Source organism: Tamandua tetradactyla, chromosome 1 (genome assembly GCF_023851605.1).
Source record: "Tamandua tetradactyla isolate mTamTet1 chromosome 1, mTamTet1.pri, whole genome shotgun sequence".
NCBI classification, from domain to species: domain Eukaryota; kingdom Metazoa; phylum Chordata; class Mammalia; order Pilosa; family Myrmecophagidae; genus Tamandua; species Tamandua tetradactyla.
The window spans coordinates 85,783,917-85,807,897 of record NC_135327.1 but is presented as its reverse complement, the minus strand read 5'-3'; the positions used below and the strand labels follow the sequence as shown (position 1 = coordinate 85,807,897).

Here is a 23,981-nt window from a genome sequence, read left to right as displayed (position 1 = left end):
TTATTAAGTTACCCACTCCAGAGTCCTATCCTTAATCAACAGCTCTGTTTTATCAACCCTTAGAAATAAATTGCATTCTTAAAACAGGGTCACTGGCCAGCCAACCCCTGACTTCAGAGTGATGCTACTTTACTTCCAAGCATGCTTGATGGTTCAGCAGGTGATTTTGTACTTCTGATTTTATCAGAGTAATCCATCAAGACCTATAATCAAGAGTTGACTCTTTTCTAATCTTGTTTTGTTTTCCTGAATAAAAATAAAATTTAAAATTTGTAAGCTGTCAGTTTTTTCAATATGTAAAATATAATGGTCTCAAATTGTGGAACTGTAGCCCATTTGCTAGGGATTTTTATTTGTGGTTAATGTCTACAAGTTCTTAAACGCTTTATGTTTGTAAATGTTAAAAATCTGGATAAATTTCTGGATATGAGCAATCAGTGATTTCTTGATACTAGGGTAAAAAACTTGGTGAAAATCATGTCAGGAGAGTTTGAAGTATGAAATATGTCAACATATTGAAGCTTAACATATAAATTCAGCATTTCATTACTAGGGCATTTTCTTCAAGTTTCTAAAGTCAATATTTCATTTACTTTTCCAGACCATATTTGAAGATGTTAGTGGTTTTGGTGCCTGGCATCGAAGATGGTGTGTGCTTTCTGGAAATTGTATCTCTTATTGGACTTATCCAGATGATGAGAAACGAAAGGTAATTTAAATTGTACTGGTCAATGATGAGCCCTGATTGACTTCCATTTACTGTTGGTGCAAGTCTTTCCCACTCCTGCAATCCCCTTTGAATATACTTCCTAAGCCATTAACAGTTTTCTTGTTGCAAGATGTGTATGTGTGTGCGTGTGTTATATTTGTGTTAAGAATTTTATAATCTACCCATTTCCTGTGATTTGACCATCCATTGTTAAAATTCGTAAAATACCTTATGGTGTATGTTTGTCGTTCTCCTCCTGAAATGTTCCATAATCTTCTCTTAGTTGACAGTTTTAGTTCGATATATGTTCAAATTGAATTTTGACCTTTATTAGTTACTTGATATACATAAATCTGGAATAAAATAATAATGAAAGCCACTCACAGGAATGCAGTGCTTTTGGTTTTATTTGAAAAATTTGATAATAAGATTTTATGTAATAAATTGCATCTCATTTTTTACAAATTTAATGTTATTGCCCAAGTAAGATAATTTATTATCCAAAAACTAGAAGGTAGAATAAAGCAGTATGTAAAAGTAAAATCACACATAACAGAGATAACTACAGTTCATATTTTGATTATATATCCTTCTAAACTTTTCAACTGTATAATATAAAATAATATATTCCATTTATGAATGTTTTAAATGAACAGCATCATACTTTTCATACCTTATTTTTTAACTTGACAATATGTCCTGACTCCACATCATTAAAGATAAATCTGTAATGTTATATGTAATAGCTATAAGCATTCCATTGTAGCTATTAAACTTAATATTTTAAAAGTTTATTGTGAAGACATTCAGAAAAATAAAAAATAATTTCAATCAATTTGTGTGTTATCAGTCCAGTTGAAGTTCCCCATGTAATTCTCTCTCCCTCACAGAAATAACCTCTATCTTGAAATTATTATTTATTGTCCCTATACATTTCTTTAAATTTTTCTTAATTGAGTATATATTTCGAAGCAATGTGTTGTTGCAATTACATGTTTTAAATGTATAGAAAGCATCAAACTGTATGTACTGTTCTGCAACTTGCCTTTTTTGGATCAACATTGTTTATTTATGAAATCGATCCAGGTTGATAGGTATTGCTTCATTTGTTCATTTTTCTCTGTAGTATAGTATTCCATTATAAGAAGAATATGTCACAATTAATGTATCCTCTTATTTATGGAGCATTGTTTGTACTATTAACAATTTGAAAACAAAAGGTGGTTCAATATATTTCTAATTGTTGAAACTGGGTGATGGGTACATAAGGATTCATTGCACTATACTCTTTACTTTGTATGTTTGAAATTTTCCATAATGAGCTTTTTTTTTTTAAGTCTATAAGATAATTGGCTGAGAGCTATCAGTTGACTGTTTTAGCTTCTACTTTTATTTCCAGCAAGAAAGAATAATAAATATTGAATATGTTTATAAATCCAGTATAACTAAATTTTAACTTTTAAATTTGTGGCATTTTAATCTTAGTATATCTCGACTTAGATATGGCATAATGCTTGCTGCCTTAAACAGTCTTGTTTCTTTTCTAGTAATGTTTTGTTTTTTTAAAATTTGTTTTTAAAGACTCCTATTGGAAGAATAAATTTGGCCAATTGTACCAGTCGTCACATAGAACCAGCCAATAGGGAATTTTGTGCAAGACGCAACACTTTTGAATTAATTACCGTTCGACCACAAAGAGAAGATGACCGAGAGACTCTTGTCAGCCAATGCAGGGACACACTTTGTGTCACCAAGTATGTATGGGGTTATAAGTATTTCTATCAACTGCGTAATTGCCCACTATTTAGTTAGCACAGTAAGAAATACCAGATATGGAGCTTGTCTTTGAAGAGGGTATGTACTCCATGAGAAGACAAAACATATACATTCAGTAAGAGAACAGTCTATAATAACTAAATATAGTCAATAGAAGTATAATAGTCAGATTATATCTAAGCTAATCATATTTTCCAATATACTCAAAGGGTAGACATTTTCACGGCAGTTAGCTAATGAATTTTGGGATTCATTACAAAATGAGAAGTTTTGAGAAGTTAAGAGTGATTTCACATAGTTGAGAAGTTAAGAGTGATTTCAAGAGACTTCACACAACTCTTCCTTTCATTTCCCAAAATACTCTTAATCAGATGACCTACAAAATAATACATCCCATTCTACTCTGCAAATTTCTGGTTGGAGATTAAAAATATATAAAACAGAATAAACTATTGAGAGTGTCACTTTTTTTGTTAATCCTGAACTGTAATAGAATTTGAGATGCAAAATCTTGTTCCTAGTTCGAGATGGGATTTTCCTAGTTCAAGATGCCCAAGGGAAGCTTGAGCGCCTAATCACAAAGTTGTGGTTAGAGACATAAGTTAGAATTTGACAAAATCTTTCTTTAATTAGTTGTTGGATATTCCACTCTGAGAGATAGGTGGAGCATGCTCCATGAAGTTTTGATGTGGAAACCTTAGAAAGCTCCAGTCAAGATACACTATACTGAAATAGAACAAAGTTGTCCGATACTGCCAATTTTTTTTAAATAGCTAAAAAGGAACCCATTATTTGGAAAATCTCACTGTCTACGTCCCTTCCAGACAAATTCATTTTAATTCATCTACTCATTTCATTTGGGGTCTTTATGCAGCAGTTACATCAGACAGGATGGGTGAGGCAAAGTAGGCTTTCAGTCAGTTTCTTATGTACCCTGTCCATGGCACAGTCAGTGGGGAACCAGCTCAATGTAGTACCTAAGAAGTTTCTGACCACAGCAGCCTATTTTGAGTGCTTGTAAACAGTATTCAGATTTTGTTTCATATAACTATCTTTTACCTGCCTCATAAACTCTCCAAGACTTTTCTTTAGACCTTCCCCTGTGGTAAGGGTAGCTAGATCACATATTACTCTGTCTCTGATTACTGTGTATTTCAGTTGCATGTAGTTTTTCTCATTATAATATCATCATAATTTGGGTGGAGGCTCCTTTGCCCAAGAACTGCAGAGTGGCACATACTCAGTTAAGTCTTGGCTGAGTCCTTAGCTTCGCTTGGTAACTTAAAACTTATTTCACTTTTTTGGTTGTAAGGACACAAACATACAGTTCTGCATTCTCCTTTGCCTTATTTTATCTGTTTCTCCACAGAGTCTTTTTGACCTATCTCTTTTATCTAAATTTAATATATGTCATTTTTACTTCTAATCAACTTTCCTGTCTTTCTCTCCTTTAATAACATTTCTTTTCTGATCAGTAATGCCTACTTCAAAATATTAGACTGCACATTTAAACTAGAAATACATCATCACATGGGGAGATATTTATTATGTAGTGGAGTTTTGAAGTCAACAGACTTAGGTTTTAATACTGACTCAGTGACTTGCCAAATGTAACTATGGTTATATAATGCCAAAAGATAAAAATCAACTCCATAGAGTAACAATAAAGATTAATGAGCTAATCAGTATAAAATATTTGGCATAGTGTCTAGCACATGGAATGAGTTCAACAAATGGCCACTGTTAGTACTGTGAGTGTTGATTTCTCCTTATCTCTCTGTTGAGCCATTAACTAATAGGAAATGATAAATTCATCTGTTTATCCATGCTTATACATTTCTGTACCAGTAGGGAGAAATTTTAAAGATGCAAAATGAGTACAATGTAAAAATTTCTAGCAACTAGCTCTTCTCCAGAAGACTGGTCTGGTTTGTAAGTTAGGGAATTTTCCTCTCTCCCTCTACCCATATTTGCCCATAGCTAAATATAAATGCAAAGAAATTCTTGACATAGTTGGGGAGGTTAGAGACTGTACAAAATAATGAGAGACAGTGCAAAATAGTGTTACCTATAAAGCCAGGTGAAGGTCCTTGAGCCAACAATTCCAAGCCTGAAGAGCCCGAGTCTGACAGATATTAGGAGCTCCCAGATTCGGGCCTGTGTTGCTCATGTTAGGGAGAGGCCCACATTGATTGGGCATCCCATGCCATCAAATTACCCAGATCAGATTACCTGAGTACAACAGTGTCTTCGGTTATGGAGAATTCTATCATTTACCAATGTAATGAGTGAATTATGAGTCAACTAACCAAACCGTGAGGATAATTTTACCTTGTCAAACATAGAGAAGTGCCTCACTGTGGCTTTGATCTTTGTTCATTAAAAGATGATAAAGCTGGTTCATTTTACTGGTTTGTTAAGGCCAAATTTTTCTTTTTCTAGCAAGAGGTATGGAATGGCAGGAAAGAATCCTGACCTTTTTTCCCCTCCTATAGGAACTGGCTGTCTGCAGACACTAAGGAAGAACGTGATCTCTGGATGCAAAAACTCAATCAAGTTCTTGTTGATATTCGCCTCTGGCAACCTGATGCTTGCTACAAACCTATTGGAAAACCTTAAACTTAAGGCTATTGGAAGGCATGACACAGAGTTTTTGAGCTATGTCATAAAGGTATCTTAAGGAAATACTTAAGAGCATGGGTTTGCTGTTTGCATTTTATGCTTTAAAAACTAAAGGGTATGTGCCAATATTCACTACATATTATGCAGTATTTATATCTTTTGTATGTAAGACTTTATGATTTATCTCCTATCATTCATAAATGACTAGAAGTAAATACATTATTACTCATTTTGCTAAATATTAATTTAAAAGCCTCATTTTCCTAATTATTCAGTTATTCAAGGCAATTTTTTTTTTTTTTTTTTTGCTTGGCAGGCACTGGGAATCGAACCTGGGTCTCTGGCATGGCAGGTGAGAACTCTGCCTGCTGAGCCACAGTGACCTGCCCAAAATATTTTTTTTTTAAGCAAGAAATTTTGAGTTGTCTTTTTGGAGCTGTGGCTCCTGAAGTAGAATGGCTTCCCAAGGATTGAAGATGGAAACCTCACTCAGACTTTTGTGGTATCTTTTCAGTAATTTTTTCTAAAAGTTGTGATCACTTATTGGTCATGATATGTCTTGTTACTAGAGTACTGAAAAAAATTTCCATGGAATTTCACACAAACATTTTTAGTAATGGAGTTAAACTTTTAAAAATAGCAAATATATATTAGTTTAAAGCTTGCAGCTGCCTTCAACAAAGAAATGTAGATATAGGGGATATTGTGAGATTTGGGGTTAAATATTTTATAGAGAGGAGTTAATAAATAATCATATGGTTTACATTTGTTCTGTTATTATATATGCAGTATGGTGCACATTTTCATAGAATTCAAGCTTTTTGAACAATTATTTTCATTACATAGCTCATAGACTCCTCAGATATACTTGGCATATTAGTATTAGTTCTTTCTGCTTCTGTAATAAGAACAAATTTAAATGGAAGAATCTTTATATAAAAAAGTAAACTTTTGCCAAGCTGCCATGGACTAATACTTTACTTGCCAAAGTTCTTTTCTTTTTTTGTTATATTCGTATTCGACACTGTCTAGAAACCCATTTTGAAATCATTTGAAAAACTTTTAAGTCATATATTGCTTTTAAAGCCTAATTCCTTTTTTCATATAAAATATTGTAAAGCATGGTCTCAAGTAAATCCACTTTATATTTCTTCTCTGAATTTTTAAAGTTGATGATCTCATTTATAAACACTAAATTCTGTCAGCTCCTGTCATTTTATTTTTTATTCATTCAAAGGTGTTTTTCTTATATGTATTATAAAAATATATTTTATGGCCTCTTACCCAAATAAATATTTGTAAATGCCTTAAGGAATCAGTTATTTAAGGAATGCTATTTAAATGCTCAGTGTGACTGCAACTCTAGACTATGGGCTTCCTGGGGAAACTTACTAAAAACATCCCATTCATCTTTTTAGGTCTAGCCAAGTGCTCGGTTTATTTCAAGTTCTTGGGATTGCTGTTGAGTGTGTAGACAGATAAAGTAGCCATTTCTGAGGCATCTCAACAGGATATAGTAATTGGATATGCATAGACAAGATGGCGATAATTCCGAAGTGTTTAGTCAGAGACTGAGCTGGCAAGTGACATCACCAGCCAAAACAGGGAATGGTTTGATAGAATTGATAAGAAGTACCTTTTACTTATCTATAGACTTGTATTTGTTTTTTTTTTTTTGATTCCTAAAATTTCTCTCTTTATTAGCATAATTGTTGAGGAATAAATAGTGAAAGCCTCAAGAGACAAAGAAAGGGTGTTTAATCTTGTCCAGAGCCTTTCCCATGGCAATGTGTGATCGGCTTCTTGAAAGTACTTGTTTTCCAAACTGTTCTCAGCTTTATCTGCAGTAGACTCCAGGAGTCAAATCCTGCTCCTCTGATAAAAGTACAAATGGCAGAACTTTGGAAGTAAAGCTCATTTCTTGGGACTGAAGAAAAATTTCCAACCAAAAGGTAGTTTTGCAGAGTCAACGGCCTCAGTTAAGCTGGATCCAATCTCCTTTTCTTTGGATCTTGGCTCTTATAAGAATCACAGTTATCTGGTAAATGTTGGTTAGTGTCATGAGTCGCAGGGTGCCAAGGTCCAGATTTTGATTGTGGCTTCTGGAGACAAAGTCTCTGTGGAGTCTTCTTCCGGGTCATCATGTGGTTCTTCAGGACTAGTGTGGCAGGCGTCTGGAGTGGTTCTGGTCTAGACAAGGGTTTGACAACACTGTCCGCTGCATCTGGAGTCATCTCCCACATTTTAAGGTTGTCTGCAAGGAAGTCTTTCTCAGAGAAGGGTTCTGGAATAGGAGTGATAGGAGTGCTGTGCTTCAGAGGTGGGGCCGGCAGTGCTTCCTGATTTCTTTTTGTCAACTGACCGGACCGATAGTTGAACTTGCTGCTATTTCTCCATTTGCTCCCAGAACTGCTGCTGCAACTGCTTTTGCCGGAGTTTCCGCTGGTATGTGGCCTCACTCTCCACAGCAGAGGCCAGGCTTCCAGAGCTGCTGTCTTTATCCCCCCGTATTCCAATGTGGGGATTATCTGGGTGGCCTGGTCTGCAAGGGGAGGTTGCCTCCTGTGGTTTGGAGGGTACCAGAGCCACATTCTGCCGGCAGCTGCTATATCTCGCCTGCTCCACAGATGGTTCAAAATCTTGTCTCTTTGCTTTAGTTAAATCCACGTCAGGAGGCAACTGGCGTGGAAGCTTATTTAGTGACCTCAGATAGTCTTTGTCCAGGATACAATTTCCAAGTGCATTCCCAAAACTCCTGAGTGCTCGTTTTAGCCCATCGTCACCGCCTCCTTCCTTGTCTTCTCCAAAGACAAGGCCTTTGACTTGAGACCCTCGCTAACACCATAACCCACGTCTTCATGATATGACCCGTCCTTCAACTGGACCCTCACGAACACACAGACGCCTACATAGAACTTGCCATTGTTGAGGTCGACAAAATCTGCCCAAAGCATAACACAGAGTTGCCACCAGCAGATGAAGGAAGGCTGTTGCGGCCTCCAATCACTTCCTCAATTCCAGACATGGTGATTCTGGATGATGTCTCAGGAAGCACGCGGTGCATGCAGTGAGCTGAGTCTGGGCCCTGTATTTGTTTTTGAATAAGCATTACATGTCATGGTACAAAATTTAAAATGCAGAACAGAGTCAAAGTGAAAAGTAAGTCTTCTCCTCTTGTCCCCCAGCTTCTTATTTCCCACCCAAGAGATAACAACCTCTTTTACCAATTTTTGCTTTTCCTTGCAATGAGATTCTGTGCATATTCAAAGGTAGCTATATTTATATTCTTTTGTTCATGCAAAAATATTCCATATATACTATTTGTGGTAAATTAAAAAAAAATGGTAGCATAGTATCCCTTAAAAATCACTCCATTTCAGTATATATATAATGTGTATATAGAGTTGTTTTATAAGCAATTTAGTTTAAGATGCTCATGGAATATCAAGTTAGAGATATCCCCTAAACAGTGGGGAATCCTGCTTTGAAGATTTCAGTGTCATCTGTATACTGGAGATTGTTAAAACCATTAGAGTAAATAAGTAGGTGGAAAGAGAAGCAAGAATAAAAGGAATCTAGGGAAAAGTAGAAGAGTAATGGCTATTGTTTGTCTTCAATGAAAAAGAATCAGAAGTGATGTCTGGCAAAACCGAAGGAAAATCTTAAGATTCTCATTACACAATCATAAGGCACATTGAAGAAAAGGTAGACTGAAATTTGGAGAGGCCAATTCAGTAAAATGATTCAGATAAAAAATTAGGTTACAACAAAAGCCACAGAGGAAAAGAATGACATATGATTGCATAAAATTCCTCCATGATAAAATGTCTATAAACAAAGTTAAAGCACAAACAATGGACTGGGAGAAAATATTCATATTATATTTAATCAAAGGGTTAATGTGAAAATCTATCAAGAGAACCTGTTACTGTCTATCACATTACTGTGGAAATCAGTCCTCGTGTTTTACATGGATTATATCTCATTTCATTTTCACATGACTTTATAAAGTAGACATAGAATGAGAAAACTGAAATCGAGACACCTTTGAGGCCACACATTCAGCAAGTGGCAGACCAGGCATGAACCATACACTGTATACCAGATTACATATACTTTATCATTGTACTATAATGTTTTTCAGATTAGTCAGAAAAAGAAAATTCAACCTTAAAAATGGGACAAGTGATCTTAGGAGGAAATCCATACATCCAAACACAAATCCAAAGAGCCAATAATACATAAAAGTACTAATAAAAAAAAAGAGAAATTTAAATGACAGTGGATTATTGGCCTTCAGATTAGTGAAACTGGCCAATGTTGCTGAGGACTTAAAGAAACATACTCTCACATGTTCTCAGGGAAAGTAGAAATTGATCCAGTCTTCTTGGCTGGCAATTTGGCAATTTTCAGGAATCTTTTGTGCTGACACACAGGATCAGATTGTCAAATTAGACTCCATTCCTTAGAACTCTTACCTGTTTTGAGTTTTACTTACAATTTCAAGGATACAGACAAGGGGCACTGGCAAAGCAAGGAGAAGTCTTAAACATCTCTTGTGGTTCCCAGGTCTGTCATTCCCATATTTCATGTGTACTCTCTGGCCTAGAGTAATTAATGGGATCTCAAATGAGATTTGTGAGATCTCTCACATAGCAGGGAGGCTTTTGGTGATGAAATAGCTCCATTTTATACCCAGATAGCTGTATAGCTTATATGACTTTCCCAGGAGCCTTGTGTCACAAATCCATAAATTGTAGGTTTATTTACCACAAGCAGCTTTAACCAGCCACATATTGCTGGGAGCATTCCATTGATAGATAACAGTTCTAGCAAATACCATTAGTTTGTCTACCAGAAGGACCAGTTTTCCACATGTTTATAAGACAACCTCCCAGAGTCACCTGCCTTCCCCCACTTTGTGCAGATTACCAACTCCTCAACTCCTTCCTCCCCACTCTCCTCAACTCCTTCCTCCCCACTCTCCTCAAATGAACTTACATGTAAACAAAGATGTACATAAAAGGTAAAAAAGATGTACATAAAAAATATTTAAAAAAAATTTTTTTTTAATATTTTTATTATAAACAATGAACAAACCTACAAACTTGCTTGTCATGGTTATAGTCAGTGGCTCACAGTATCATCACATAGTTGTATATTCATCAGCATGATCATTTTTTTGAACATTTGCGTCTCAAGCAAAAGAAAGAAAAAAGAAAAAACTCATACATGCCAAACCCCTTACCACTCCCTTTCATTGACCACTAGTATTTTAATCTACTCAATTTATTTTAACCTTTGTTCCCCCTATTATTTGTTTATTTCTTGTCCATATTTTTTATTCATCTGTCCCTACCATAGATAAAAGGAGCATCAGACACAAGGTTTTCACAATCACACAGTCCCATTGTGAAAGCTATATCACTATACAATCATCTTCAAGAAACATGGCTACTGGAACACAGCTCTGCAGTTTCAGGTACTTCCCTCTGGCCACTCTAATACACCATAAACTAAAAAGGGGATGTCTATATAATGTATAAGAATAAATTCTCCAAGTTCACTCATTAATGTTAGTTCATATCTGTGAAATCATACAGATTTGTCCTTTTGTTTCTGGCTAATTTCACTCAGAATGTCCTCAAGGTCCATCCATCCATGTTGTTACATGCTTCATGACTTTATCCTATCTTAAAGCTGCATAATATGCCATCATATGTATATACCACAGCTTGTTTAGCCACTTACCTGTTCATGGACATTTGAGCTGTTTCCATCTCTTGGCAATTGTAAATAATGCTGCTATAAATATTGGTGTGCAAATGTCCATTTGTGTCCTTGCCTTATGTCCTCTGAATAGATACCTAGCAATGGTATTGCCAGATCATATGGCAATTCTATACTTAGCTTCCTGGGGATCCACCAAACTGCCTTCCACAGTGGTTGTACAGTACTATTTTTAAAGGGAAAAAATAGAAATAACCTGAAAGTCTCTCAAAGGGAAAGAAAATTAGAAATAATACGAAAGTTCATTAATAGGAAATTATTGTATATTCTTTCTATGAAATACTATGCAGTGTTCAAAAAGATTGAAGTAACTCTTTATGTATATAATGACTTGGAAAATTTTTCAGAGCAACTTATGACAAAAAGGGATATGCCATCCAACATGAAACTATATGTGTCACATATATGCACATAAATACCTAGATAAAAGCCTGGAAGGGACTACACCAAACAGTATATGGGAAATGGCAGTGGAAAGAGGTTGGCAGTGTTGGATAAAGGAATGCTTCTTGACTTTTGATTGTATTTTTAGAATATTTGACATATTTACAATGAGAATATTTTCATGTATTATTTGTGTTCATGGACTTCTGAACATTAAAAAACTTAAAGCCAGGTTGAGTAGAAGACTGCATAGAGACTACAGGATGAGGAAAAGGGTAATTGAGGCAGTAGTTTGGTGGGCCTCTTAGTTTTCTGACTGCTAAGACAAATACTGTACAATGGGTTGGCTTAAACAACAGGGATTTATTGGCTCATGGTTTTGAAGCTAGGAGAAGTCCATAATTGAGGTATCAGCAAGGTGATACTTTCTCCCAGAAGACTGGTATTCAGGGGGCTGGCTGGCAGTGATCCTTAGTCATACATAGCAATGCACATGGTGATGTATTCTCTTTTCTCCCCTGGGTTCCTTTGACTTCCGGCTGCTTCCCATGGCTTTTTCCTCTGTGACCTCTATAAGGCCTCCAGAAATAGGGCTAAGACCCACCTTAATTCAGCTGGCCACAACTCAACTGAAAATAACATCTTCAAAAGGTCTTATTTATAATAGGTTCACATCCACAGGAATGGATTAAGATTAAGAACATGTTTTTCTGGGGTATATAACGCAATCCACCACAGTGGGAAAGATTGAGGGAAGAATATTTTTAGACTGAGGGAATGAAACTGTCACTATGCTGAGAGAGGAAAACCAAAGGTGAGGAGAACCTCAGGATCGTGGAGAAGAAGGACACTAAGTGATGAAGAATCGATGAATTTGTGGAGCATGATGAAGGCTGATAGGACACAGAAGATGAAGTCTAGAACCCCCTACTAGCAGTCAGCATTTGTCCTTGCAACTTTGTGAGTAGTGTGGAAGAAATGTCATTGAAACAATATAGTCATGCAGGACTAGGAAGTTTGAAGTGATCTGCTGGCCTTGATCCTCACTCATGAAATATGTTGGCAAATGGCACCTACAAGCAGGCAGGGGCAACTGTAGTGGGGAACAATCGCATGACTGTTTCAAAGTAAGAGTTCAGGGCACAACCAACTGTATCTTATAACGAGACTGTACACAAGGATCTATGTCAGCCGTCTCTAAACCCTAAAAGAGTTTTGAAACAAAGTAACACACCCCGCCCTCCATTTTTATCAAAACTTCAAAAAGGTCAAAGAATACACTTCTATAATAGTTACAATATTAACATATGAAATTAAAATGTTTACATTATTCCTTTAATCAAATCAATAGAATCTAAATACAAGTACAATTTGATTTGCCCATCCGTTTAAAAATAGACAAGTTCTTTTTGGAGATTTCATAGCGTTCCTTTTTCTTCAGTTCTCTCTCATAATCTTGTGTAATCTCACATAATTTCATGCTACTGTAATATTTTTATGCTTGAATAAAATACGTATATAAAATGAAAAGGAACAGTTACCATGTTCTGCTATCATAAGGTTTTAAATGTTAAAAATTATTCTGGATTGAATTAACATTAACATATCTTATTAATTTACAATTGATCAAAACAATATCTTACACATTTGGAAATTTTTAAACATAAAGAATAAAATTTCATAGGAAGCTATGTAATTATACCAGGAGCCATTGATTTTTTTACTTAGGTTGGATTGTTTGATGTGGGAATAAAACTTTAAAAATGAACAAAGAGAAACAAATACTAGAAAAAAATGTGGAGAAAGAGATGGATGTATCTATTCACTGTTGTGAATGTAGGGAAGCTGAGAGGTGCAGCCCCTCTGGAGGGCAGTGTGGCGGTTCCACAGAAGGCTAGGGGTGGGGTTGCCATATGATCCTGCAACCCTGTTTCTAGGTATAAACATGGAGGAACTAAGAATGGGGACACGAACAGACATTTGCACACTGGTGTTTATGGTAGCAGAGTTGACGATTCGCAATGGATGGGGGTAACTCATGTATACATGCAATGGACTACTGAGTGGCTGCAAGAAGAAAGGAAGTTGTGAGGTATGCAACTAAGTGAATGAAACTTGTGGACAGTATGTTGAATGAAATGGCAGAAGCAAAGATAAATATCATGCCTCACTCGTGGATTAACTATAATATACAAACTTGCAGAGTTGAAGTCGAGAGCATGGATTATCGGGTTAGGACATATTGTAAGGGGTCCTACATTGTAAGCTCTTACAGCAGTCACATATATTACAGAGTTGTAGCTGCCATTTCTAAATTCTGAGATACTGAGCTATCTGTGTATAACCTGAAACTTCAGGTATTTATGTGACACCTGAGACTCAGAGCACTCTGAGGCTATGAAAGTCAGCATTACCCTATACAGCAAAAAAGTTGAAAAGGGGCTCAGACTTCGGCTAGCAATGTGAATAAAGTTGATCTGGATACAACTAAGATAAATCAGAATACAGTGTAAAGGATGATATGGTCTATATTTTAAAACTTCAACCTCTGGTCAAGACCAAAGGGAGAGATGCTTATTTGGTACAAAATTTATATTTTGGGTAGTGCACTATCTAATTTAACTTGTATGGTCAGTTTATTTGAACACCATAAGTACATGGAATCTTGAATAGGGTGTGAGATCTTGTTGGTTTAAACAATTTAATGTGATGCCCTAATATTTCCCAGAGTTATTTGAGCAGAGAATAAAAAAGTATTTGCAAAGTCCCCATGGTGGACTGGGGAAAAAGGAGGAAGTATTAAACTTTCCCACCTGGGAAATTCCTGATAGTCTCACAAGTAGTGGGGGCAACCAATTCAACAGACTAAGCCCTTGATCTTGGGATTCACCCCTATTAAACTTATTCCTGCAAAGGATAGGCTAAGTCTACTGATAATTATGCCTAAGAATCACCCCAGAGAACCTCTTTTGCTGCGCAGATGTGGCCTCTCTAGGCCAACTCAGTAGGCGAACTCACTGCCTTTCTCCCTACCTGGGACGTGACAGGGGTATAAATCTCCCTGGCAACATGGGACAGGACTCCTGGGATGAACCAGGACCCAGCATCATGGGAATGTGAAAGCCTTTTTGACCAAAAGGGGGAAGAGATAAATGAGACAAAGTTTCAGTGGCTGAAAAATTTCAGAGTTGAGAGGTTATCCTGGAGGTTATTCTCATGCATTATGCATTATATAGATATCCCTTTGTAGTATATGGTATATTGGAGTGGGTGAAACTGTTGAACTGTATTCCAATAGCCTTGATTCTAGAAGACGGTCATATAACTATATAGCATTTACACTGTGACCATGTGATTGTAAAAACCTTGTGTCTGATGCTCCTTTTATCCAGGGTATAGACAGATGAGTTAAAAAAAAAGACAAGAAAATAAATAAATGATAGGGGAGGGATAAGGGGTAAAATAATTGAGTAGATTGAAATACTAATGGGCAATGAAAGGGATGGTAAGGGGTATGGGATATATGAGTTTTTTCTTTTTTCTTTTTATTTTTCTCGAGAAAAACACAAATGTTCTAAAAATGATCATGGTGATGAATACACAACTATGTAATGATATTGTGAGCCATTGATTGTATACTTTGGATGGACTGTATATGTGTGAAGACATCTCAATAAAAATATTTTTTAAAATTTCATAGGAAATGTATCTCTTAATGAGATGTATGGTGCATTGAATTATGTACCTCAATTTAGACTCATTCTTTGTCTTGATCTGCATTCTTGTGGGTGTGAACCCATTATATATAAGATCTCTTGAAGATGTTTAGTTAATGTGTGGCCCAATTGAATGAGTTTGGATCTTAATCTGGATTACTAGAGTCTTTATAAGCAGAAGAAATTCATATATAGAGAGAAAGCCTTGAGGAAGAGTTAGAAACCGAAGTCAACGGAACCTGGAAGAGGAAGGAGAGGACATCATGTGACAGGAAAGTCAAGTAACCCAAAGGATTACCAGCAGTCAGCACCAAAATGCTGCAGACTCTGAGTTTTGAACTTTTAGCTTCAAAACCATGAGCTAATAAATTCCTGTTGTTTAAGCCAATCCATGTTGTGGGATTTGTAATAGTTGTTAAGAAAACTAAGACCAGGTGAGTGGGCATTTTAATTGATTTTGGATGCATCTGTGGATGGATATTATTGATTTTTAGAATGAGAATGGCTTTAGCTTCAATTCTATTCCTTTTTTCATTTCTTTTGATGCCTGAAGTAGATAGAAATGGAAGGAGCTTTGTTATAGAAATGTAGCACAACTCTTTGAACTTTCAAATGATCTATCAAAAGTTATTTTTAATGATAAACTCAATTATTTTTAGCTGATATGGTAGACAGGGTATAGCTTATGCTACTATAATAACAACAACAACAAAAAATAAAGTGTTTCAAGTGAGAAAAGAGTTTATATGTCTCTCACATGACAGTCCAGAGAGAAGGGAGCAGTCCAGGACAGAGAAGTAATTCTAAACCTTGAGGATGTCCAGTCTCCAAGGTCCATGACATAGCCTACCAAGTGGTGCTTGTCCTTGTGGTCAAAGTCAGCTTTTCAGCACCACATCTACTGTCCAGTTTTCAGGAATGGGCATAGAGGAAAGCTCAACCCCAGTAATTTCAAGATCAAGACCCAGAATTTGCACATCTCACTTTTCACATCCCATTGACTGAACTTATTTGCATAGCCATGCCTTATTGTTGGAAAATGTAGTCTTGTTGAATGACCATAAACACAACTGAAACTGAGGAGGTTTTACTATAAAGGAAAAAAGGGGGCATATTGGTGTACTTCAGCAGGTCCTACCATTGCTTCTGCTGATGTGATGACTACCTTAAAAAAAGGATATGTTATTCTGCTTTTAGAGTCCAAGGAAACATTATTATTTTGAATTTTTCTTTTTCATGTAATATTGGAAGGTTTTCACATCCCAGGAAAATGACCAGAAAGATAAGCATGAAGTATGCTTCATGTGAAAGGGGATGAGAGTGGGACAGCAAAACAACATTTCTGGTAGTTGCATCCTCTATTGGACCCATTTTAGGGATGAGTACATAGTGAAGATGAGGATGGGGAAATGGTTTTCCTAAAACTCTTAAAGGGTACGCACTCTTTGGGAAGTCTTCATGGACTCACAGGTATGTACATGCCCAAATTTGAAGCCCACTGATCTAGGGATTACCAGTTCAAAAATGTTTACCAGAGAGGAAGTCAGGAATCTTAAGGATACATAGCAATACTTCAAAGGAGCTATGGTTCATTATCACTTTGTTGTCATGACATCCTTGAGAAGGAGAATTCTTGGAGGAAATAGTGAGTTAGGGGATGTGTTGTCTCCTCAGACAGCATGGTATTCATGCTCTCCTATGGCTTAGTCTTTTGCTCACCACTCTTTACTTCCTCAGAGAACTCTTATTTTCTCATGTCTTTAACTATTATGTCTCCAGTGATCAATTTGCCAAATGTATTTTGAAACTTTATTTTTGCTTATTACTTTTTCTCCTGTGGATTTGTAGGTTCTTCCACTTTTTTCTTAATTAGCTCTGCTAAAGGCTTATTAGTTATCAAGCTTTTTAATGAACTTATGCTAAGACATATTCATCGATTGTACTGCTTTTCAGTTTCTAACCCATTACATTTTTTTTCTTTGATCTGTATTTGGTCCTTTTTCTTCTCCTTCCTTCCTTGGATTTAATTTCTTGTTCTCTTTCTCAATTACTGAATGCACAATTCAAAATTTCATCACTTCTTATTTAATAATGAAAGCATTTAATCTAGGAAAAGATAACACTATGGCATTTATTGAAGCTTTGTCACAGAGAAAATAACAATACAACACTTTTAGAATTGCTTGCTTTCAATATAACATCTTTTTCTTGCATTCAAAAGTGCCTTGAAAAGTTATAACAACTTTTACTGTGTAAAAGTCTGTGTAAAATAGATTTAATCTGCTTTCTTCCAAAAGTTAATTTTTATCCAATTTATGTAATTAAAAAAAATAACTGTACTTCATAAGGTTTAGAGGCTTAGGCATATTATATGAAATTTAATAAAACATGACACTCCAGGCTAGAAAGGTGAAGATTTAGAGGGCATAGAAAATTTATTGTTATGGGCATATTGCAATTGCTCCATTAACATCTACTATTTTTCTTGGTTCCTAGAAATGTTATGTGTGTATATATATATATATTTTTTTATACACTGGCAGGCACCGTGAGTTGAACCCGGGTCTCCAGCATGGCAGGCGAGAACTCTGCCACTGAGCCACTGTGGCCCACCCTGTTATGTATATTTTGGAACTGATAACCAAGGCCCCAGTTTGCTTTATTTCACTTCCCACAGTGCATTTGAATGCAGACATTATCATAGAGTCATCTTCCAGTCTTCTGGTTACAAGTTGAAGTGGAATGTTATAATAAAATTAAAGAGCAATATGAAACCCAAAACAGTCAAACAACAAAAATAATTCAAAGTGCAGGAAATCTTGTATTTTATAAGAAATCTGAGAACAAAAACAAAGGAAAAAGGCAAACTGAACAAATTATTTGTCCACCTTTTATGGAGCTGGTTGAGACAGGGACAATATAATGAAGGAGAACATCTTGGCAGCTAGGAATGAAGAGACTTATAATCTCCTTGTTCACAACTTATTCTTGGCTTAATTTTTTTGAACTGCTTTATTGCTCTGAACCTCTGGCTTCCTAATTTGTAAAATGAAAACAAACTCCAAGGATTTTTGTGATGTGAAAAATATGTTATGCAGATTACCATAAAGATCATATGGTAAGAATGTTCATGTTTGTATGCTGTTATGTTTAAAAAAATTTTTTTTATTTTGAAAAAAAAAGATCAATTGTCCATAGATTAGAGGGTCTTTATCTGAACACTATTCAATTCCATTGGTAGTATGTCTGTCTTTATGCCAGTACCATGCTGTTTTGACCATTGTAGCTTCATAATATGCCTTAAAATCAGGTAGTGTGAGACCTCTGACTTCATTTTTCTTTCTCAGGATATTTTTAGCTATTTGGGGCACCCTGCCCTTCCAGATAAATTTGGTTACTGATTTTCTACTCCTGAAAAGTAAGATCTTGAGATTTTAATTGGTATTGCATTGAATCTACAAATAAATTTAAGTAGAATTGACATCTTAACTGTTGTGCTGGTTTGAAAGGATGCATTGAACATGTAAATCACTTTTCATAGAATTTACATCTTGACATATTTAGTCCTCCAATTCATGAACACAGAATATCCTTCCAGTTAGTTAGGTCTTCTTTAATTTCTTTCAGCAATGTTTTATGGTTTTCTATGTATAAGTCCTTTATATATCTGATTAAATTCATTCTAGATATTTGATTCTTTTAGTTGCTATTATAAATGGATTTTCCCCCTGATTTCCTCTAAAGATTATTCATCTCTAGTGCATAGAAACATCACTGATTTCTGCCTGTTGATCTTGTACCCTGCCACATTACAGAATTCATTTATTAGCCCTAGGTAGCTTTGTTGTGCAAGGTAGCAAGGAATAGGTGGGGTATGTGTCCGAAGTGGCAAATGATGGCTGGTAAAAGGTGGATGATTTGGCATTAGTACAAAGAGCTTTGGGGACTCTGAATAGACTATCCATAAGAATGGTGCAAAAGTACAAAAGGTATTTAAAGAAGTAGGAAGGAAAGGAGTAGAAAGGAAAAGGAATTCTCCAGCCCCCAGGCAGAACTGGAACAGAGGTAGCTGGAGTAACAATAATTGATGAATGTTTTTTAGGACCCAAGAGTTCCAGCGTTACTGTCAAAGTAACCATTTTAAGTAGGGTGTCATGGCTTCATAAAATGAAACAAGCAACTGAAACCATATGAAAACCCACAGTCCTAATATCAAGGAGTCACCCAAGCTACAGACAAAGCTCATCTCCCAGCATTCTCTGAGCAATCATGCACTTTGTAGGAAGGTGTTTAGGTTGCTGCAAGCTTTGTGTAAAGTAATCAAGCAATAGCTATTCAAATTAAAAATGCATGTGTCTTCTGACCAAGGAGGGCACATTTTGGGCACATGATTTTTCTGGGGTATACACACTTTCAAACCAGCACATGGGTTTAAAGAAACCATGCATAAAATACAGGATTCCCATAATACCACCCCACTGACACCCTGCATTGGTGTGGAACATTTGTTACAATTGATAACAGTACAATTATAAAAATATGCTATCAACTATCATCTAGGGTTTAATTTCTACTTCACGGGTTGGGTAGTTCCATGGATTTTTTTTTTAATTTTTAATTTTTATTCTTTTATCATATATACAGTTGAACATTTCCCCTTTTAACCATTCAGCTATATATTTCAGTGCTGTTAATGATGTTGAAAATGTTGTGCTACCATCACCCTCATACCAAGGCCAGGCAGAGTCACCACAAGAAAAGAAAACCACAGACCATTATCTCCCATGAACATAGATGCAAAAATCCCCAACAAAACATCAGCAAACTGAATCCAACAGCATTCCAAAAGAATTAGACCTCATAATCAAGTGGGATCCATCCCTGGTATGCAAGGTGGCTCAAAATAATAAAATCAATGAATGCAAATACACGACAATTACAGAATGAAGGACAAAAACCACATGGTATTCCCAATTGATGCAAAAAAGGCAAAATCCAGTACCCCTTCCTGACAAAAACACCCAGAACACTAGGAATAGAAGGAAACTTCCCCAACAGGAAAAAGGGCACATCTGAAAAAACTAACGGGCAACATCCTACTCAATGGTGAAAGACTGGAAGTTTCCTCTAAAATAAGGAAAAAACAAGGATGCCAACCGCCACCACTGCCATTTGACATTGCACTGGAATTTGTTACCAGAGCAGGTAAGCAAAGAAAAAGAAATAAAAGGCATCTAAATTGGAAAAGAAGAAGCAAAACTTAACCTATTCGCAGATTATATGTTTCTTTATACAGGAAAGTCCTGGAAAATACACAATAAAGCTCCTAGTGCTAACAATTGAATTCTGCCAATGTTTTAATACCCATATCTGGAGTTCTTTATCTAGACCTAAGGATTCCAGTTAATCTGGGGCCGGATCACATTTCTATCTTAATTTCACTATCCTATATTGCATATGCATTTGTTATTCTAATCAGTATAGAGCCCTTTTGTTTTTCATGACTCAGTTTAAATGCAACTTCTTCCACTGAATGGAGATTGAAAGTCAGAGGAGTGCAAATGCTCTTGGGTATTGAACTGGGTTCCAACCCAAATGCAAAATGTCCTTTATAGAAATGCTTTCACAAAATCATGCTTTTAACTTCCTGGCCTCTCTTGGCCTTGGATTTCACACTAAGGAAGATTGAGGGTTAACAGTAACACCACAAGAAAGAGTCTGAGCGGTACAAATGGTGAGGCAGTCTGAATAAATGCTTTCATTTGGGATACAAAGAAAATATAGGCCTGAGAACTTGGAAGTTTGGATAAGAGAAATTGTAAATGAGAGCTCTCTCTGTCACATTGTAGAATGATATTTGCCCATATTCATAGTCTAGGAAAACTCCAACTTTGTGCATTTGTTCTCTCAGAGAAACCCTTTTTAAAGGAGTAAAGACCCAGAAGGTAAAATCACTCCCCATAATGGATCCGCTGAGTAAGAATTTATCTCTGGAAGCTTTGGGTCTGTCACCCTTTTGGCTTGCAGAGTCCTTGTATATGCCCAACTGCCACTTTGTACCCTTTTCAGCATCTACCTCCCAGTAATGCCTCCCTGAGGTGAAGATCTCCACTGAACTTAGTGGCGCTGAAGTCAAATCTGAAATCAAATCAAAACCCAAATCAAATTGGGTTATCAGGTACATCCTGGAGGACATTTCCAAATCTCATACTTCTCAGATCCTCAGATAAAACTAGAAAGGGATGAGCTGTTTCAGGATCCAAAGTTATATGTCTTTGGAATACTCTTAGCATTTCACTCATTCCTATTATTTGGCCAAAACTCGGGTTTGTGATATGGGCAGGCTCTAGACACTGAAGCAGTGGTGACTCACTCCTTTCTAAAGAATTTCTTGCATTCTGGAGCAGTGCTAAGGCAGATTCCCCACACTTCTTCTCTAGCTCAGTGATGAGACTTTGGAGGCTGTTGATTTGTGCAGAGTCTGACTTCACTCTCCTTCAGGGTATTCATGTTCTCTCTTTCCAAACTGTTTACTCTCTGTAGTGTCTCCTGGTACTTCTCCTCTAGCTATCTGGTAAAACTGATCAGGTGACGCAGACTGGCTTCTCTGGTATTCAGGTTGAATACACATCCTTGCAGTCTCTAGAAGTTTATCACATTATTTTCCTTCAACAACTAGAACCTTAACCTATATTCAGACTTAATCATCTCTTTGAAATTCTGCTCCTCTCCCTGAATCACCATTCTTTCTTGTACATCAGCTAATATACTTTTAGCCACTTCCAGTTTCTCCTCCAATGTGTACAGTATTTCCTGGAATAACTTCCTGTAATTCACTGCAGCCTCTTCTAATCCATGCAGCATGTGATTCTTGTGCTCTTGGGACAGGAAACATTTGACACAAAGTGTGATTTGGTCATCATCACAGAATAGCTGTGGTGGTTCCAGGTGTTTCATGCAGTAGTAATCTGGGATTTTTTTGCTGAAATTTGGGACTGAGCCCTTTGGAAACCCTGGCATGTGCTGCTAGTTGAAGATAGGATTATTTGTTTTTGGTATGGACAGGAAAAAGATTGGCAGGCTTCTTCCATGTGCAGACACAGTTGGCAACTGCTATACTCACATCAAGCTCCAGTGTTCCAAGCAAACAGTTCATACAGGCACAGTGGTTTGGCTCATTCTAGACTCTTCAAATCAAACAAACCTTTGGGAGACCTTGTGCTTCTTTCTTTGTAATTCTGAATATTTCCTTTAGGGAAAACAGCAGGAACAAGGAGACTGGAGGGCTTTTATCTGCTCAGTTGTTTCCTCAGCCTCTCTCTCTCTCTCTCTCTCTCTCTCTCTATCTCTATCAGGTAGGCAACTCTCCCATTGCCTTCTTGCTTCTTTGGTTTCTGGTGAGAAATTGGCACTAAATGTTACTGGGGCTCCCCTTACGTGACATGTTTCTCTAATTGTGGCAGTAGTCTTTTAAATGCAACCTTAAAACTATAAGCAAGCAGTGAATTTGAGCTTTAGTCTCACAGAGGAGCAATATGTAAAGTGTGCAGATATGAATAGGCTTTCATCTATCACCACAGACTTTGGGGCACCATGCCCCAGGTATTACAGAGATGTAAATCCTACAGGAAATAGTAAATAACTGAAACAAGGAATTACTGAAGTTCTCCAGACCCCTGTTAGTTTTTATTCAAGATGATTATCTTTCTTTTTCTCAACATGTATAAAAGCCAATTGAAAAATCACTACAGGGAGGCATATTTGGAAAGTTTCCTCTGCCCTCCCGCCAACATAAAGTAAACCTCCTTCTCCTCCATAGTCCATTTGTTGTGTCTGTACATTAAGCTGCACCCAGTGATGAACCCAGATTTGTGGGGTGAGGTGAGATGGGTGGACATCTTCCTTCTCTTGTAGATTTCAGACCTCTTTCCTTTCCCTTGGCATTTGACAGTTTGACTAAATGGCATAGTTTTCTTTTGGGGGTTTGTTGATATTCTTGGATGTGTATATTCATGTCTTTCATTAAATTTGGGAAGTTTTCTGCCATTATTTCATTATTTCTTTGAATATTCCTTCTGCCCCTATCTTTCTTTTACCTCTGGGACTCTCATAATGGATATGTTCTTTTGCTTGATGGTGTCTGTTTTAGTTTGCTAAGGCTGCCAGAATGCAATGTACCAGAAATGGAATGGCTTTTTTTAAAAAAATCTTTTTTTAAAAATATTTTTATTGAGATATCTTCACACACCATACAATCCATCCAAAGTATAAAATCAATGGCTCATAATATCATCACATAGTTATATATTGATTACCATGATCATTTTTAGAGCATTTGCATCACTCTTGAAAAAGAAATAAAAAGAAAAACCCCACGCATCCCATATCCCTTACCCTTCCCTCTCATTGACCACTAATATTGCAATCTACCCAATTTTTTTTTACCCCTTATACCCCCATTATTTATTTGTTCTTTGTCCTTATTTTTTATTCATCTGTCCATACTATGGATAAAAAGAGCATCAGACACGAGGTTTTCACTTCACACGGTCACATTATAAAAGCTCTATTGTTATACAGTTGTCTTCAGGAATCAAGACTAGTGGAATACAGTTTAACAGTTTCAGGTTTTTCCTTCTACCTATTCTAATACACTAAAAATTAAAAACGGATATCTTTATAATGCATAAAAATAACGTCCAGGATAAACTTTTGACTGTTTGGAATCTCTCAGCCACTGAAACTTTGTTTTCATTTCTCTTCCCCCTTTTGGTCCAGATGGAATTCTGAATCCCATGATGCTGGTTCCTCACTCATCCCGGAGTCCTGTCCCACATTGCCAGAGAGATTTACACCCCTAGGAGTCATGTCCCCTGTAGAGGGAAGGGCAGTGAGTTCACCTGTAAAGTTGGTTTAGAGAGGCCACATCTGAGCAACAAAAGAGATTCTCTGGGGGTGACTCTTGGGCATAATTATAACTACGT

General features: G+C 36.5%; 1 protein-coding gene and 2 pseudogenes across 11 annotated transcripts in view; 1 reads left to right on the top strand and 2 right to left on the bottom strand.

Annotated features, from left to right (window-relative positions):
* Window positions 1-23,981, top strand: part of ANLN (anillin, actin binding protein) — a 146,200-nt gene that overhangs the window by 101,415 nt on the left and 20,804 nt on the right. For 6 of the 11 annotated variants that reach the window (XM_077119773.1, XM_077119757.1, XM_077119741.1 and 3 more), the window contains 3 exons: window positions 602-709; window positions 2,291-2,463; window positions 4,981-5,410. In XM_077119773.1, the coding sequence (XP_076975888.1) occupies window positions 602-709; window positions 2,291-2,463; window positions 4,981-5,104 (405 nt within the window). In that variant the 3' untranslated portion in view covers window positions 5,105-5,410. The other 5 variants (XM_077119765.1, XM_077119788.1, XR_013159172.1 and 2 more) reach the window with 4 other exon arrangements.
* Window positions 6,873-8,185, bottom strand: LOC143649843 (DNA repair protein RAD52 homolog pseudogene; annotated as a pseudogene).
* LOC143680988 (putative E3 ubiquitin-protein ligase TRIML2 pseudogene) lies at window positions 20,668-21,957 on the bottom strand (annotated as a pseudogene).